This window comes from Seriola aureovittata, chromosome 3 (genome assembly GCF_021018895.1).
Source record: "Seriola aureovittata isolate HTS-2021-v1 ecotype China chromosome 3, ASM2101889v1, whole genome shotgun sequence".
NCBI lineage: Eukaryota > Metazoa > Chordata > Actinopteri > Carangiformes > Carangidae > Seriola > Seriola aureovittata.
In genome coordinates, this window is record NC_079366.1 from 10,581,807 (window position 1) to 10,601,034 (window position 19,228).

The 19,228-nt window shown below is 40.6% G+C and overlaps 2 protein-coding genes across 2 annotated transcripts; one reads left to right on the forward strand and one right to left on the reverse strand.

Moving 5' to 3' along the window:
* Positions 1-1,122: 1,122 nt before the first annotated feature.
* On the reverse strand, positions 1,123-10,109 carry LOC130166535 (pre-B-cell leukemia transcription factor 1-like). The gene is made up of 8 exons (XM_056372210.1): positions 9,083-10,109; positions 8,443-8,516; positions 3,704-3,948; positions 3,221-3,411; positions 2,955-3,090; positions 2,630-2,786; positions 2,165-2,196; positions 1,123-1,675 (listed from the first exon to the last, which is right to left on the reverse strand). Exons 1-8 carry the CDS (start codon positions 9,265-9,267, stop codon positions 1,586-1,588), a joined length of 1,110 nt encoding a protein of 369 aa, XP_056228185.1. The 5' UTR covers positions 9,268-10,109; the 3' UTR covers positions 1,123-1,585.
* Positions 10,110-13,198: 3,089 nt separating this feature from the next.
* mvb12a (multivesicular body subunit 12A) lies at positions 13,199-19,116 on the forward strand. Its single transcript, XM_056371943.1, has 10 exons — positions 13,199-13,329; positions 14,750-14,839; positions 16,013-16,096; positions 16,530-16,629; positions 16,759-16,888; positions 17,044-17,181; positions 17,369-17,478; positions 17,586-17,644; positions 17,753-17,818; positions 17,934-19,116. Exons 1-10 carry the CDS (start codon positions 13,210-13,212, stop codon positions 18,018-18,020), a joined length of 984 nt encoding a protein of 327 aa, XP_056227918.1. The 5' UTR covers positions 13,199-13,209; the 3' UTR covers positions 18,021-19,116.
* Positions 19,117-19,228: the final 112 nt, after the last annotated feature.

Sequence of the window (19,228 nt, forward strand, 5' to 3'; positions counted from 1 at the left end):
ATCTGACTCCAGCCAAACACTCCATGTGTCTGTATTGACCACTGGGCATGCAGTGATAGCGGCTGGTGAAAAAGGAATTCAAAGGACTGTCAAAGTACAAGTGTCCTTTTTTTTTTGTCTTGTTTTGATCACAGAATTTGAGATTTAAGCCGTGAGTGAATCAGCTGAAGCAAAGCTGGAGAATATTCTGAAATAATGCTTTTGAAAATGAAAAACAAACTGTAAAAAGACCAAAGCACCACCAGAAATCACTGAGAGGAACGTGATCTTGTGAACGTGATTTTTACTCACTGTCACTCTGTTAATACAATATATTTCTGGACAATGTAACATTACAGGTTTACCTAGAGCAGATATTATGACTTTTAAGGAGTGTGGTGTAATTTTAAATAATTAAATAATGGCCTTCTAAGACTCAGGATGTTATATAATTATAATTACATCATCATCCTATGTGTACATTGCATTGTCAAATCAAAATCACAATATATTGTATTAAGTACATTTGTAGTGATGTTTTTTAAGTAGCCCTTTTCATACTAAGAAGCCGTGACACTCACTGCATTCACAGATAAGGACAAACATGTATCTCAGCAGTTTTCTATAGAAGATAAATGCCATTCATTCATTCATTCATTCATCTGATTCAGATCTAACTTCATCAGCTAGATTTGAAGCCTCTTCTCTGTTTATTAGGAGTCAGGAATTGTTGACATTCACCACTGAGGATAAAACTAAATGAGCTAGAAAAAGAAAGAAGAGAAAACAGAGAAGAGAAAACAGCTGTTTGTGGAGTAAATGATATTTAGTGAACGTGGTTAGGCTGGAAAAACGAAAATATCCAGAAGCCAATTAGATGTGGTGACAGCGCTCAACACTAGAGGGAACACATGGTCTCACAGGTCATGTATGACCTGAAACTGGATATAACTATTAATACTGGCTTAGTAGTTCAGGTGTGCACATGTACACAACAAACTAGGCCTGGTCCCCTGGGTCTAAAGCCTCTTCAGTTTGGCTGCTTCAGAAGCATTTAAGAAATATATACCTGTTAATATGTAATATAGTATTTACAGAGTAAAGAGAAGGAAATATATCCCCAAACAACAGAGAATACAAAAATGTAATAAGTGACAATGTGTTTATTCATTGGTTTGGTTGTTGCGCTGCGCTTATACATTTTCTATCACAACATTTTTCTTATAAAAAAATGTAAAAAAGGAATAAAAGAAAAAAAAGAAAAAGAAAAAAAGACTATCCTAATTCAACATCTAAACATGACTACATAGTCTACAACCCTTAATAGTGAAGCAGTATTTTTTTAGAAAAAAATTGTTGTCATCAGTGACCTATTTTTTAATGAGAATAAAAATGTGACGAGTAATTATGATGTATTATTATTTGTTTAAATGTGAAAGGGTGAAAAACTCGTAGAGAGAGGCAGAAGATAGGATCAGCACCAAAAAAACAATGTTTAAAAAAGAGTTGGAGAGTCTGATTATGGCTCGGCTGGAGGTCAGCCTACAGTCGGAGTTTGTATTAGATCGAGGAGCAGGATGAGGAGTAGGGAGGGGACAGCACAACATCAGGTGGAGGTGACAGCACAACCTGCCTGGTGCTCGGGTGAGGGGAGGTGAGAGGAGGGATCATCACTGTCCTGCCAGCCACCAGCAACCTGCAGAGGACATTCAGAGTGGGACAGCATGTTAGCTGTAAAAGGAAAAATGTACCCTCACATTCACTGACGGTGTTAAAGTATACATCTGTCAAGTTCAGTGCATAATTTTAAATAAAAAAATATTAAAAGTTATTTTGTTGCATCCACTTTAATGCGTAAATAATCTGATTATTATGATTATATTTAAATTCTCCGCAACATTAACTAAAAATACACCAATTAGCAACTGGTGTAAATAACCTGCTCGCTTTTTAACAGAATTACATTTTAGTGTGAATGTTTCCTTTAATGCTCAACAACAATCTAGTGTTCAGGGTCAGTGGGTGATACAGTGCAGTATATAGTATTTAAAAGAACTACGTCGATAGGGTATAGACAAGGTGTCACATCGTACCACACGCAAATGCGGGGAAAGGCTGTTACCATGACTACTCAGCTGGGGAGTGTGTAACTATAGCAACAGTGTGTAACTATGTAGATACTCACATGGAGAAAGTGAGAAGATGGTTCCTCAAAGGCTGGGTTTGGGTTAGCAGATTTTACACACACACACACACACACACACACACACACACACACACACACACACACACACACACACACACACACACACACACACGTTTTAATACCTAACAAACACTAAAACACAACCACAAACTCAACAGAAAGGGGCCCACATTCTGCTGGGGTGCTGCAAAGACACTCCTCCACAGATAATAACCAGGTTTATTATATTCCATATCCTGAATGTGATTAAAACCAGGAGAAGGCACAACAGAGACCAGTGTGGATGTAAAGGTGCTTAGTGACAGATTTCATGATGACATGAGTCAGACCAGGCAGAAAGTGCGACTAAGGTGCATGTGTGTGTGTGTGTGTGTGTGTGTGTGTGTGTGTGTGTGTGTGTGTGTGTGTGTGTGTGTGCGTGCGCGTGTGTTCGTGTGTTTGCACCTGAGTTTGGTGTGGCTGAGGAGGTGGCTTGGCTAGTCTGTGAAGAAACACTAGCAGCGTCCACAGCGGTTTTCATGACATACAGATTAGCCTCCTCCTGGAACTTTAGGATGTTCTTCTTGTACCGAATCCTCTTGTTTCCGAACCAGTTGGCCACCTGAGACAGTTAGAGAGGTAAAAAAGAAAAAAGAAAGTAAATTACAAGCCAAGAGATTCATTGTGATTCATTACACTAAACCACGTCCAAGTATTAAATCTGTGCTTCATTCATTTCTTTATGTTCCAAAGTTTTCTTTTTTCCTCAGTGTGTTTTTGATGCCCTGACCTGAGAAACAGTGATGGAGCACTTCTTGGCCAGCTCCTCCTTGGCCTTCTCACTGGGGTAGGGGTTTGCCAGGTGGGAGTAAAAATATTCATTTAAAATCTCTATCGCCTGCTTGCTGAAGTTTCTCCGTTTCCGCCTGTCAGAAAAGTGTCGATTGCAACATGTAACTGTCAGAAAACAGCCAATACTCTTCTTCACCGGGTTGTAAATACACTTTGACACACACTGGAAGACTTAAGTTGAGAGGAGTCAGGAAGATAAACAACCTGGCATCCAGGAACCTGGAGCGGAGGATCATGACAGCTTCACATGTGCTCTGCTTTAACTGCATCTGGATAGCGCTGAACTTGCGGAGGATGATTTCCACCAGTCGCTCGTTCTCTTTGGGTGAGGTGGGTCGTGTGCGGGACTGTTCCCTCAGCAGGTTCGTCACATGGTTGGTGAATTCACTGCAGGCCTGCATGCGAGGAGGGGTGAGTAGATCAGGTGTGATGGCGAGACAGAAGGACAAAGAAAGGATTCAAACATACTCACACATGTGTTGTTGAGCCATTCACTGACCAAAATAATAAAAAACAAAAATACTATATTTAGAAAAAATGGTAGCTCAGTCATATGGTACATTGTAATTATTCTATAATTGTTACAATAAACAACTGTATTTTTTCCTAACTTAAAAGCTTTACTGAGAATTTTTGTCCTAAAGTTTCTGTAAAACCTCTTCTAACTTTTTTGCCGACATATCAAACCTGTTCATATTTCTCCAGCTCAGTGTGGTAGATCTGTCGTATCTGAGCAAGCTTCTCTCTGTAGTCTGCGTCTTCAAAGCATCCATCATCAGGCGATCCTCCAGCCGCTGCTGCAACAGCTGCTGCCGCTGCAGAGGCCCCGCCCCTCTCAGGACCCGCAACCCCCTCCGCTAACAGCATGTTGTCCAGTCGCATGATCTGAGGGTCTGGAGGCTCCTCTTCTTGGACGCCTCGGATACTCAGGGCTGTGGAGATGTAAAGAAACTGTCATGGCATCATCAGGTGTGATTTAATCCTTATTTTTTTGTTTTTTTAAGGGGCCTTGATTGGCAATGAAAACATGTTTGGATATTCTACCTGGGTCATCCAGAGATCAAGTTTTATATGCTCAAAATTGCCACAAATTATTATCAATAGCACTGGGAAGAGAGTGAAACTCAACAAAAGACATTAAAGGGTGAAAAGAGCCGAGGGAAATGGGAAGCAGAATAATAACCTTGTATATTGTGCTTATGTAACACTGTAATGCTAATTCAGAAATCCTGCCTCAGGATGCACACTGCATGAGGATAAGTTTGTACAGCTACATGGCGTCAGTAAACACTATGCACACAACCCACTGGCATTCAGTCCAATTTTTAAGATGCTTCCAAACACTGTAATTCCTGTTGGTAAGTAGCATGTTTCAGTGTCTACAATATAAATGGATAAATAAGATATTTTTGCATAATAAGTAGCTTCTTTGCAGTTTTTATATCACTGTGATTAACTATTTTATTACACTTTGAAGGATAAATATAGTCATTGTGTCATGCTGTGTACCCACTTTGTGATGAAGAAATAAAAGGATCTCATGAATCAAACGTGATGTACTGTTTGTGGTTTGGTGTACAATGTTTTCTCTTTTCTTCACATTGGCATTTTTCACTCTGCACACCACAGCATACGGCATTACTTGTAGTACTTTTTGTGCAACGCACCGGCACAAACTAAGGGATTTGATGGAGTCTTTTCGAGCACAACTACAGTTTCTCTTTGCAACCAGCAGAGGGCACAGTAGCTCTCAGTGCTTGAACCCACATACATTATTTCCACACTATATGTTCAGGTTTTTTTATTTTGGTCCTTCCTCCCATTTGTTTGCTCAAACACAAGGTAGAAAATGTATCATCTGCTAGGCACTCAAGAGACAAACTCCAGTTCTTAACCTCACATGCTTTAGACAGGTTTGGCCCAGTCTCTTCCAAGACAACACATAACAACGGCCACTTGATGATCTCTACATTAGAATGACCTACAAAGAAAGTAACACTGCTAGAACAACTCCTCACTGGTTCAGACACACAGTCTAAGCAGACAGCGTAGCTGAAGTTCAGGGAAATCTAGTTTAATAGGAATAGCCAACAGCATAAACACTGGATGTTATAAGAAGGCTCCAGCACTGTTTGTGGGGGCGTGTTTGCTGTCGGCAGTAGTGGAGATCAAGTCTAAAGCAGCATCTGTTGGTCTGTTCACTGGGGCTACTGGAGTGAGAGAGGAGAGGACAGAGACAAGAAAAACACACTGACATGGGGCGAGGTTTAAGAAAAGAGAAACAGTAGCTGTTACTATGGTAGCGATGCCAGCTTTCCTTGGCATCCCTGAACCAAAAAAAGACACTCACACACACACACACACACACACACACACACACACACACATAGCCATAATTAACGGCAGTTCTTAAGGAGTGACTAAAGATCCTGTGAAAAATGAGAGCTCATTTGAGAGGTCGTTAGTTTGCACTGTTATGCAAATTAGGAGGCAATTACAAGGTAGTTCCACGGATCGACTCACATTGATAATCCCATAACGAGGCCAATGACAGCTTCTGCATCTGGCTCACCTCTACAGTACACACACACACACACACACACAGATATACACAGTTTTTACCCCTCTATAAGACATGTATCAAGCGGTACTACTACAAGTGCACTGCACTGGATAACCTTGATGTTATTTCTGAGAATTTGAACACTGCTCCTAACCCAGGACAACATGGCAGATTAACATCATACTATAAAAGACAGCAACTCGCAGGCACAAACACACACACACAAACACACACACACAATCATGCCAGTACAGTCAACATAAATGTCCTGAATGTGCACATGTATAAGTGGCTCACATGGCTGCAGATTACAAAGAGGATCACCCTGTGTCTCGGAGATATGGATAAAGAGGGGTCGTAGGGGGAGTTACAGTTTACAAAGACATGCTGCTCCATGTCCACACCCCCCTTTCCCTTCCTCTTTCAATTACACATCCCTACTTTCCAACATCCCAACCCCAAGAAAAAAAGGAGGTTGATCAATACAACCTGATATATGTGATAAAACAAGGTAAAAAGATGTTTTTTTACTTCATACTGCGTTGTTATTGTGTTACACTGAGAGATGTTTCTAATATGACTAAGAAGTCTGAGAAGACTTAACTTTTGAATATAACACACAATTCAACAGAACCATAAACTGCAGCCTCCAAAATGAACATGAAGCTGAATTAACACTCACGTAAAAACATTTAAACAAAACCTTCACATTGTGACGTTTAAAGAAGGTAGGATGTATTGTTGGACTATTGTATTGGACTGTTAGCAAGGTGTACCTAATAAACCGGCAACTGACTGTATAACAAAACAGTCGTGTGAGGAAAGTGAGGACAGCCACAGAGTGGGTAAGAGAGAGAGAATCACTGGTATTTGAAGGAGGTGAGGTCCTATTCATGTTAATTAATTCATAATTAGTTTGGGCCAGCCTACAAGACTGCCCCCACCGCCTGACACTGGGCAAACATTCACACAGACACTCGCACACAGTTTGAGCGGAGATGAGCAGTGGCAGAGTAAATCCAGCTTTGTGAGTTCAGTTGGGGCCGTTGGCGATGAACTGTCCCCCACTGAGAGTCTGTTTGTACTGACAGGACTCTGGGGTCTAGAGATAATCAACTGTTTGCCAAACCATGAAACACAACCATTAAAGCCTCCACGTCCAACTATTCCATCAATCTGTCCATCCCTGACCATATTCTTCTCACTAAATCTCTCCTTCTTTTTGTTTCTTTTCCCGTCCGCACCTCCCGTGTTTGCAGCGCTCTGTCTTTTGCCTCTGTCCTATTTTGTGGGGATGATAACGAATGGTGTGTTATATGGGGAATAACATGACGAAGGGGTATGGAAGGAAAGAAAAGAGGAGGAAACAGGACGACAGGGACATAGGCAGATATATCCAGATGAGGGGGTTGTGTTTGGGACTGCTGCAGTCATGTGACGTGTTACACCGATGAGTACGTACCGAGGACAAAGAAAAGGTAACAACAACTGCCCATCGCCTTTTTCACGCAAGTTATTCTCTTTACCATGAACAAGGCCACTTTATTTTCAGTCAATCCCTCATACAGTGTCCTGCTGCCATAAAAACTCAATTAAGCACAAAATGTGTGTTAATGCACCGCTGAAAATAGTCCCCAATAAATGCTCTGTTCACTTCTGTTGGAGTAACTTTTAGAGAAACCCAAAGAAACTAACCTAAGAAATTACACACCCTTTTTGAAAAATCAAACTATATATATATACGTGACCCATTTTTAAAGAATTACATCCTCAATAGGTGCAAATTGACTTGGGGCTGAATTCTGTAACTTCAAGCTGTGAGGGTGTGAAAAAGCTAGATGGTAGACAACAAGTTGTACTGGAAACGCTCTATACCTCCTGCTGCCAACCTCCGGCTTCCCCTGTGAAGTGAATGAAATGAGGCAATAATAACCTTCTGTGTAGTTCACACTTCCCTGTGCTTCGTGTGGAAGGAGCGCTCCACTCAAGAGTGAAGTAAAGTCCCTTTACTGTAAATTCAGAACCACTGCTGTGCATCAGTGGGGTGGGACTGAATGAGGATACCGAAGTCAAGACATAATATTTAGATCTTCTTAGCTATAAATCTTTGTATCAACCATCCCGACACCGCTCAGTTTATCCATGTAAATCACAAGAAATGAGAGCTACTTCAACATCACATCATCTTAACCTCCCAACATTAATCACCCAGATTCTCTGACGATCCTGTTGCTCCCATGAATTTCTCAGTCAAATGCGTCTGTTGTTATGACGCTCCTCCAGCAGTAGTGCTTCTAGCCTTTTCACCATCTGAGCATATGGAGGAGGTCATCATCAAAAATCACCAAGGCAGCCAGCAGAGGATGAGTTTTAGAAAAATCCCACCACACTCTGAAGGCGCGAGTGTGCGACACACTGAGCACAAGAGCAAGAGAGGGAGAAAGAGAGACAACGCATTAATAACAAGTCGCAAGAGGTGATAAGAAGGCTGGGAAAATGTAGCTGGACTAATATAAAATCTGCTTATCTGTCTCCGATCTCTCTCTCAGTCTCTGTTGCAGATGTGTCATCATACGACTCACTATCAAAGATATAAATGACAGTGAATTAAATCTTCAAAATATTATGAAATTAATATTACTTCCCCTTATCATTATATCACAATTCAACCTCATCTGATGAAATACTTATAATCCTGAAACAGGAAGTTCAACATAATGTATGAGCATGTAACTCTGGGGTTAATCCCAACTACAATCATGACTGTACTGAAAGAACGTAACCTAATCAGCATGCAACCTTTTTTCTTCACTGGCTTATGTAAGAAATAAAACAAATAAAAAGTGACAAACGGACAACTTACCTGTCCTTTCTTTCATCTCACACAGGACACTGAAGAGGGCTGGTTTCATTCTGTGGTAGTTTAGAGCGTGTTTCCTTGTATGGAAATGAAAGGCAGGAAAACAGCGTGTTACATTATTTGGTAGATTTATAGACTACATGCTACAGACACTGTCATCCAACAACATTAGATCATGGAGACACAAAGCAAGTTAGTGCTGAACTGAGTGTGAAACCAGACCTGTTTAGGCCTTTGACTGAAAACAGGCCTGAGCACATGTCTGTCCAATTCACCTGAACTCTCTCACCTTAGTGAGGAAAGAGAGAAAGAGAGAACAGAAGAGAGGAGGAGAACAAACTCTGTGTCTATAGACATTTGGGGGTTAATAATCACTATTATGATAAACTGTGAATTTCAAGGTGCCTGTCCTGTAAAACATAAAACCTCTTCAGTTTGATATTCATTATCTGGCACTGGTTTCTGTTGGATTACAGGTGGCAGGTGTTTGTTTGTTGATCAGGTATGTGGAGTTAAAGTTGTTAGTGGTTAGTGGTCCTCAGCAGTATTGGGGTTGGGGGCTGTTTTTATAATATTATAGAGGGACACTGTGATGACATGTTCTGTCTTCTATCAGGCTCTGGTCTTGTGCCTCTGTTATTACCTGGCCTGGGCCTCGTCCAGCCTCTCCTCTGTGATGGCCATGATCTGCTGGAGGATGTCACCAATGTGCTGCTGCGGCTGGCCGAAGTTATGATGTTTCCTTATGTCGTCAGGATCACCTGCGTCCTCCTGAGACAGTCCAGTTACTCCAATATGAGCCGACATCAGGCGGACCTGGTCCTCCATACCTCCACTGTGGCTCTTATCCTAATGAAGAGGGACAGATGGGAGGAGGAGGTCTACAAAGGCCCTAACTCTCAGCACTTAGATTACTGAGAGGTTGAAAAGTTTTTCAAGAAAAAACAAAACAAAGTGTCAAAAGTGACAACATGTGATGCTTCAGCTGGACGGTTGTCTTCCCTCATAACAAAATAAAGAGCAGCAGTTTTACTAATCTGAAAAGGGGCAAAAACAACTCAACTATGGCTCTACAGACTGTGGTTCTTCTTTACCACGGGAGGGCACAATTCATCAAATATTACAGTTTGTGTCTGTTGTACTCAGGTCTGAAAAGACAAAACCAGGAGGCCTCCGAAGGGTTGGAAAAGCTTAAAGAGAAAATATAAGGTATTGTAGACGGTCACACAAGGAGAGAGGGTTTGATATGAGCAACAAACTAACTCATTCCTGCCCTACATGACACGGCCCTTTCCCAAACCGCAGTCTCTTAAATATTAAAGAGAACACTTTAATTAAGCCACAGCATTTCCTGGGCTGAATGTTGTTAAAAGGTTATTTATCTGTTGACCTGGAAGTCCCTCTGATGTCGCAGTCTCTGCCCGCTCCCCCTCCAGTCATGGGTCCCATCCCTGCTCGGTCATTAAAAGTGTGAACCGACAGGGGAACCTACAAGGCGGTCTAGGAAAGGTCTCCCCGAGGAGCTTCCTCCATCAGGTTCGGTCCCAGTCTCACACGGCGGGGTTAGTGCTATAGTGATGCTTATTCCTCTTTTATTTCCCCACACGGCTCTGGAGCAGTTTTGCTGCTCCACTCTTCCCAGACAAACACCACGGAGCAATGCTCTCCACCGTCTAGACACGCAACATGAATACAGGCAACTTCCGCTCAAACATTTCAAATTAATACACACTAACATGTTTGATTTGACAGCAGAATTCAATGTAAAACGCCAAAACATACAAACGCTCCAGTCCGAAGACTAATAGAAAAATGCAGATATAAACGATATTTGTAATGTGCCTCGGTTTTTACAATTGCATTAGGCGCCAGGTCTGTGTCTGGATGTCTGAACCTTTATTTCTACTCATCAGCACCTGACAATGGCAGAATTATACATTAGCATAATAATATCCATCAATCCAAATAAATTGCCTTTTCTGCACAGGGTCGTCCAAAGTTTGTGTCCCAGGAGACAACGGTAGAGAGGTATGGGTCTCAAACAGTCCAATTTTGGCATTGAAAATGACACGTTTTCATTGTCAAATTTTGTTTTCAATGCCAAAATTGAATGCCACTGTTCTAGACTCATAGAGAGACATGTATACTCTGGACAGCTCACCCACCAATTACAGTGCTGCATTAAACACACATCCCCTGCATATCTGCCCTAATCCATTAGCTCTATTGTGAGACAAGAGATATGACTACTGCATGTCTACAGCAAAATGATTTTTACAGCATACCCATGTCAACTCACCTTGACTGACATGGTCACTGAAATACAGTGGCTGCAGAATATTCATAAAAACTCGCACTTCTGAAACATTACTTACAATAATGTTCGCTACCTTGCAAACACAGATAACCAACACAGAAATGAAACAGTTGTCCAAGTTGTGCACTGTTGTAGTTTTATTACTTTTATTTTGAAATCAACACTGATTAAATTCCGGTCGTGTTCTGAGTGTTTGTGGTTGTCTTGACGCAGCTCTCCATCAGTAGGCCAATGCCTACGGCTCCGGATTGTGCTGCAGTTTGATTTGAAACCGGGAAGATGCCACCATTTCACCATGGAAACAATGTTGTTCAGTCTGATGCAGATCAGTTTTTTGTTTTTTAAATAAAGATTAATATTTGTTCAGATATTGGAGGCTAGAGCCTTACTGTGTGGCTTCTGAAATGTTGTCTTCACCACTGATTCATTTGTTTGTGGCAAGACTTCAATGGTTTCTGATGATAGTAGTATAATATCATATTGTTAAATATATTTAACACCAAATTCTTGCTACTTCAGCAAAGTTTCATTGAAATAAATAATCATAATCATAAAAAAAAAAATAATCATTTTAATTGTTTGGGTTGAACATGAGCAAGTCCCCAGCATCTTGCCAGGATCATAGGCCATAGTGGTCTCATGTGCACTTCTGCACAAGTTGTGGGGAAGCCCTGTGTGTACCTGTGTGTGAACTTGGATGATTGAAAATCAGACAGACACCAGACAATATTGTTTTTGTTTGGTTTTTTGCTCAATTTGGTGTGATTGAGACTTCATCCTTCTGAGAAGCTTGTGCTTGTGTTCTCATGAGTGAGGACATGTGTCTGCTGGCCGATCGATGGAAAAGATGAATGACTCCTAGCACCCAGCAAGAGTCTATCACTCTCATATTTACTTCCACCTCACACACAGGCTGATTCACAGCATACAGACATTAGGACACACATGTATTCACTGGCAATTTGCCCCCCTTTCCCCTGTCTTAGTCTCAGCAGATTACAGCTGGCTCGTTCTAATTAATTAGCCAATCAACCAATAAGGCTAAATACTTTGAATAAACACTGATTTCTTTCTTGATCAAGATGGAACAGTCCACCTGCTTCAACCCCCCTACAACCTCCCCCTGTGGTCTGCTCTGCGTGTTGCCATGTCAACAGGGACCTGTGCACCTCTGGATGCTCCAATCAAGTGTCCCCTCTCAATTTCACATTCACACATATTGAAGCTGATTCAGTTGTGTGTCTCTGTCTGTTAGGAGTGTGTATTCTCTCTAGCTATCAAAGGGTCTTAATCCTTAATGATATATCGAGCTGAAGTCTTAAGCTGGAGCAAGCCTGTGTATGCAGCTGCCTCCATGTTGTGTGAGGAACATTATAATTAAAGATAAAGAGTCATGTCTTTTTCTCCGTACTTGTGTATTTCTCTGTACTCACAACAGATGATACTTTCACTTTGGGAAAAATAAGAAGACCCTAACGCCAGAGTAGTGTCCTCAGTTAAACATTCCCTGTCTGGATTTCATCCAGCTGCTGCTGTTAGATAGTATATTAATATTATTTTCAGTCAGTCCACAAAGTGTGCAAATGAAAACAGAACATTAAAGGATAAAGCTGGCACTATTCTATATTGTTTACTGTCAACAAATCCTATAAAAACACCAACATCACAGGTCCATTTCTTTTGGTTTTATCTTCCTTGTCTGTGGCGCTCAACTCCATGCTATGCCTGCTGATTTTGGCCAGAGAGATAAATCTTTTAAAAAGCGTTTGAAATATTTGGTTTCATCTCATGAAATGCTGGTTAATTCTCCAAAACAGCTGGACACTTTTTTAATTTTTTAATTTTAGCAAAATACTACATAAGCAAACAGTAGGCTTTGTTGGGGACTACTTTCAGCTGTGGATGAATACACATTTGTGCCCTAGTGTGCATTAGTGAATATTTACAAAAGCAGTATAGTGTATGTCGGAGTGACTTTTAGATAAATATATCATGCAGTTTTCAGACAGAAACTGAGGTCTGTTGCACAGAGGAATGACCTATAGCACTTCTCCTCATCTTACCTCTTCCATTATCCTCCTCTCCCCTCTCCTTAACCTCAGTTTCATGAAGCCTAAATGAGAATTGATCATGCTGTCAGCACTCCCTCTAGGCTGCACCACACAAACATATCCTGTAGCCTTTTGTGAGCGAGCTAAAACAGACTCAATGTTCATCTCTTCTTTGTCATTTAAGTACATTACCAGCACAACCCGCTTTTAAAAAGGCCAGAACACAGAGAAGAGTTCGTGTACAAACTACTTTAGACGAAAGAAGCACTTTGAATTGCAGCTGTGAAAACGGCTTGTTTAATTTCACACAGCTGTAATGCTGCCCTCTTGTGTTCGCACTTGAGTTTGCATTTAATGACGCCAGACGTCTTGCCGCGTGGTGTGACGGGAGTTGGAGTCAGAATGGATTCAGTACTTCCTGCTTTGACGAGGAAGACCAAGAAATTTCGGCTGATAACTAAGAAGTTGTTTGCCTTCCGAACCATAACACCTCGAAGAGACAGAAGTGAATACAAACGCAAAGTAAGTGTGTGTTTTTATGATTTTATTCGTTGACTCACGAAACAAAAAGATTTGAGCTAATTTTGAACAAGAAACAGCGAAGTTTTGTCAATGGAACAATCGCTAATTGTAAGGTAAACTCGGTTTGTCATTAAAGTACATGGAATATGACTCCAAAACAGCCTTTATTAATAATTAACATTAACAATTAATATTTTTTGTATTATTAATATAAATAACTGATAACTTAAAGAATGTAAAAGTGTGTAATGCGGATGTTAGAGTTGCTGGTAAAGCAGTTAAACTGTCAGAAATCAGCAAGGATTGATTTACCTGCATCTGGCTGGTGATGATTTCTCACACAAATACTAAAATAGAAACAATAACAATAAGTGCCACGTAAGTAAGCATAGGCGAGTCAATCAATAAATAAATAAATGTCTTAACATCTGTCCTAACTTCACAGTTCACATTAAATAGGGTTCTTTTTTTTCCATTAGTTTCTGGCATTTGTTCCTTAAAAATGAATCACTCACCCTCATAAATTTACTTTACTGGTTTTTTCTTTAAACTGACATATTTTATTCCTTTTTTCTGAATTTTGCTTTATCTTGTGAAAATTGAGGACAGTTTTCAGTTTCTAGCCATATGACAATTAATAAAAATTCAAAGTCACAACCCAAAAACGTTCAGAGTTGAGAATAATATACCATGAGACAATATGAATTTGTCTATAATGAAATCAATTAGGAGGGCTGCTTTATATTTTTATATGATTTTTAACAAGAATGTAAAGTTGTACTTTGATTTGTTGAGTACGTGATCTCAATATCAATATGATGATATAAAATCACACATACATTGATAGAAGATTTTATTCATATCAACCACCCCTGCTTTCTATCAGAATGGGGGCGTTTGACAAAAGAACTTTAAGATATAAAAACGTCTCATACAAAGGGAACTGCAGAACATCCCAGAATAAACTTCCACTTCCTTGTCAACTAACTTGCTGCCTTATTTAGGGATGAATTTTTGCACTGAACAGTTTCTTTCTGTCCTTGAACGGATAACGATAACTCAACTATTTAGACTGAATTCGATCGTTCTGTCCTGGACAATGTATCCTTAGGATAACATGAATTCTTAGACTGAATCGTAGCCTGTTTACCTCTGTGAGTCCCCTGTGAGTTTTGTCACACGGACACAACGACTTGGCTCTCTAATGCCATTAAGTCCCAGAGAGAGGACACTCCTACAATAGTTAAAGATAATGGAAACCTCTGCCACCACAATAATCTCATGTTTACAATCATGAATGGACTACACTGATTAAAATAATCAAAAATAAATAGATTTTTATATTCAACACACATCTGAATTTCTGTTCTTGTTTCCCCTCTAACATCCTGATATACAGCTCTTTGCTTGTCTTCCCCAGATGTCCTTGATGGAGCGCGGGGGAGTCCGCCCAATTACATCAGTGGCGTGGACCTCCAACACCAGCACCTGCCCCAAAGACTTCACCATGGTAAGAACAGAGATGTAGATTTAATGTTTATACAGTTTAATATATACAATAGTTCATTGGTGTCGCTAAATCTTCCCTTACTTGTTTTTGTAACTGACAAGCTGAAAGATCCACTCCCTGCTCTCTTCTGTGCTTTCATCTGAGCCTTAAACCAATCTAGAAAAACTGACATGTAACCAGAGTGGTATGATCCATGTCCTTAGCCTCAGCAAGAGCGGGAGCAGCTGTATTCGTAGCTGGGCTTCACTGAGTTGTAAACGATTAATAGATTCTTTCTGAAGGCTAAGAGAGAGAGCGTTGCAATGGTTTTGTCTGCTCATAAAAAAGTTGTGTGCAGTATTTTGCAAACGGAGGAAAGGTCTGAAGTTTGCGCTCCCAGATTAAAATGAAGGGAAGAAGAGATTTATATCCACAATGCCTCGCAGTGGAAGGAAAAGTGGAAACACTCACAGTGAAACATGTATGGATGGGGCTGAAATTTGACCAGCCATATTATTTCAGTCTGTCTCATCATAGACAGAGATCAGTTACAATACCCAGTATGTCAGCAAGGTCCAATACAAAGACAGTGCTGCAGCCTCTGAGTCAAATGTTGTTGGAAAGTTTTAGTAGGACAGTGTGAGTGTTGAGCTGGAAACTTGACCTCTGAGAAACAGCTTGGTTGTTTAAAAGTGCCGTCAACTGACTGTAAACTTCCTTCTCTGAAGATCCAGCAGAAAAAACAGGACGCTGTGCAGCCATTGGATGTAAAAGTCTAATATTTATAGCTTGAATGAACAGCATCGACAAACTATTCAACAATAACTGTAGTCTAAATCGTACGAATTGGTACAGTTTTTTCATCTTGTCCTCAAGTGGACCGAGCACATTTGTTTTTCCTGAGCGCTGCCTGCTTCTAATAAACAGCTCCACACTCAGGAAATGCAGAAGCTCAACCACAGTCTCATTCTGTTGACCGGCATCAAATTGACTGCAGGTAGATGGGAGCTTCTGACTTTCCCCTTGACTGAAAAGTCCAACTATTGAACCACCACTAACATCAACCGCTCTCTTTACGCCTCAACTCATCATGTTACTTGCCTACTTTTAATTTAATGAGACATGTTCATGATGTCAGATGTGGGATATCTAACTGGTACCCGTTCTCTTCTCAATCCCTCTGACCTTGTGCAGATCAGCATCACAGAGGACGGAGCAGCAGCGAACTTCACACGCAGCTTTGCGATAAAGTCCGGATATTACATCTGTTACAGCAAGGTAACAGTGATGAGGAGCCTTGCATACTTTTTAATAGGGCTGAACAATATGCAAAACCTTTTTAAATTTCATTTTCATTGAAAAACATTTTTAAAATGATGATGATGGGATTTTTTGCTCGGGCTCTTACCAAAGGAGCATGATCCCCTTACATCTGGAGAATATGATTTTGCATCTCTGTAGCACCACAGTGCTTCATTTATGGTCTGTTTATGGTTGGTACCTTTATCAAAAAACTGCAGCTCCTGCCTGTCATTTGGATATTTCACTTGGCGATTTCGATTATATTTCGACTAATTGTGCAGCCCTACTTTTTAATAACTATATTACTTGTGTCTTTGCAGTACCACAATAGATCATGTACGTTTCCCACCAGCCGTTGCACTTGTCCCTCCTGTCTTCACACATGGACTGTATCTCTCTCTCTTTATAGGACCTGACAGGTGGTATGGTAGTGTCAGACATTCAGCTTATTTCTGACAAGGACTCTATTCCTCATGGTTACTGCTACATAGCGGAGCACCTCGAACCCAGTGAGTACACACACACAGAGTTGTAAATACACAGTCCTAATATGTGATGCAGATTTTACGAATGTGTGTCTCATTTACTCACTGCCTTTCTCTCTTTGTGTGTGTGTGTGTGTGTGTCTGTGCGTCCAGAGGCCTCCGTTTCGAAGAAGAAACGTGTGTGTGTGCGCGTCGCCCCAGTCGGCAGTGTGGACACAGCTGTGTTGGATATCAAACTGACAGCCAAAAGCAAAATGATGTTGCAGCATTACACATACGTGGGGTTGGTAGCGCTCACACATACAAGCATTTGACTTTCCCCTCTTTTTTAATCAATGCATTTCTGAAATCAGTCAACTCAAATCAACACAGTGGTTATTTAAAGTGGTTTATTTAAAGGCTGTTATTAATGTGTCATTAAATGTGCCGTATCTCCAGAGACATCCATGGCTACGTGTTGTGGTGCAGGAAGGGATATTTTTCCAGCCCCGTACCCCAAACCAAACCCCGCAGTGTGAGCTTGGACCTCCGCACTCTCTCACTGGAGCAACCATCGCCCCTGCCCCTCAGACCCAGGTATAGTATTTTTTTAAATGTCGAATATAGAGAAGTCCCAATTGACAAAATTTGTACTTTTATTGGGGGATGATGTACCGCTCTAGTGTATACAGGTGTTTAAAACATCATCATATCACATCTGGTCTCTCTTTATAAAAAATATAGGTAAAAAATAGGAGAAATATCTTTCTGCTTGTTTCCACAGCAACCCTCCTCCTCCACTGCCGCATGGTAAACTGAGTCAGAGACGCTACAGCCTCAGTTCAAAGGACAACTTGGACAAACCTGTCGACAGCAATGTCCAGGGAATCACAGGTACTCCAAGTCTCTCCTCATACGCAAGAACAATATAATTGATGCATCACATGTATTTCTCACTGCAGACAACCCACCCACCTGTAACATACCTTCACTCTCTGCAGCTCTAGATGGAGTTCCCTTTTGTCTGCACCCAAAATACGACGTCCAGGCAAACGGGACGGTAGGTTTGACATTTTCCCCGCTCACTTCATCTCTCCTTCTCTCCATTCTCACTTCAGGCATCAAATAAAAACATGTACTCTTTGTCATATCTCTCTCTCTCTCGTAGACTCCTCACTTGAACTCCCAGTTAAACAACATCCGTATAAAGTCTCTCCAAGACATCGAAAACGAGGTTGGCTCACGTCTGACTCTTGATTTCAGCCATATCATTCTTACTGGAGAAGTGAGCACATCAACTTCTCCCAACAAAGAACATGCTCACTTTGTTTTGCTTTTGTTTTTTTCAGTATAACTACACTTTTACCGTGGAGGAATCTGCTGCCAAGAGGACCAGACCATCACTGCCAACAGGCGGCGCCTCCTCAGCTCAGTGATCCTTACACTTGGTCAAAGCAATAATTATTTTTGCTCTGTCCAGAGGGTGTTTTTTTTTTTTTTTTTTTTTAAGGATGACATCTCATATCGTGGTTCAGATGAAGGATGATCATGCCTACATTTAGGTTTATAAGATGAAGCTTTAAAGGGCTTTGGGTGTAAAGAATTTATCATAGCGTCGAGTCAATTGAAAGGTCATCTTAAGGGCACTTCCATTCCTCATGAGACAGACAATCATTTAGATGGTTTGGCTGCTTGGATGCCGTGCCATGTTTGTCCCTTAAATTCCTTTTTATTTTTACCCAGAATCTTCACACATCCCAAGTTTCTGTTTGCCAAAGGAAAGACCTGTTTGAATGAGATCATACATGTAATTATATTGTCTTATATTGTCTTCAGACTGTTCACCTTTTGTAGGAATGCAGCCTTTAAACATGTTACAGGGTTAAAGATGTAAAGGATCTATGAATCTGTCGAGTGGCTGCTGTGTGGGGCTTCTCATCTGGAGCACTGTCACCATCACCATCACCATCACCATCATCTTTGTTCTCAAAATTTAGAATAACTGCTAAAAATGAAGATGCACTTGCCGTTCATTTAAGACGTGTTCTACTCGCTCTGTTGTATGTTACCTGATATTCTGATATCCTCCTTTTATTGTTTCAGTTATTAACAATTTCTCAAGTGGAGCTGTAATATTCTATCAGGGCTGATCTTTGTGGAATAACTTTGCAGATGATGTTTAGCTGAACTCAGTAGATACACACATGTATCTAAATGTAGGATATAGTGAATTTCTTGTATGATGAGTAGCCTATTATTAGGTTTGTAGTATTCCAAAAAAATAATTAATATATCCTATTTTAAGGTGAAAGAAGGAAGGTTATATATTTTGCTCTTTGCGTTAGTCGTACTAAAACAAGATATGTTGGGGAAAAAGGGGGAGAGAATCTGTTTTTTTTAACTGTTTGGCGGAGTAAGCGCCAAATATTTATCTGCCTCATTGTACAATATATAATATGATTTTTTTTGTTGTTTATGTGACTGTGTAGCAGACTTTTATTGCATGGGAAAAAATAAAAACCTAAAAAACAACACTTCAGGTGTGTTGGTTTTATGCACAGTGTCACATTTCAGAAATTAAGACTGTACGATGAGAAATACAGTTTGAGAATGTAAATGTGTAACATGCAGGAGGCAAAGAGAA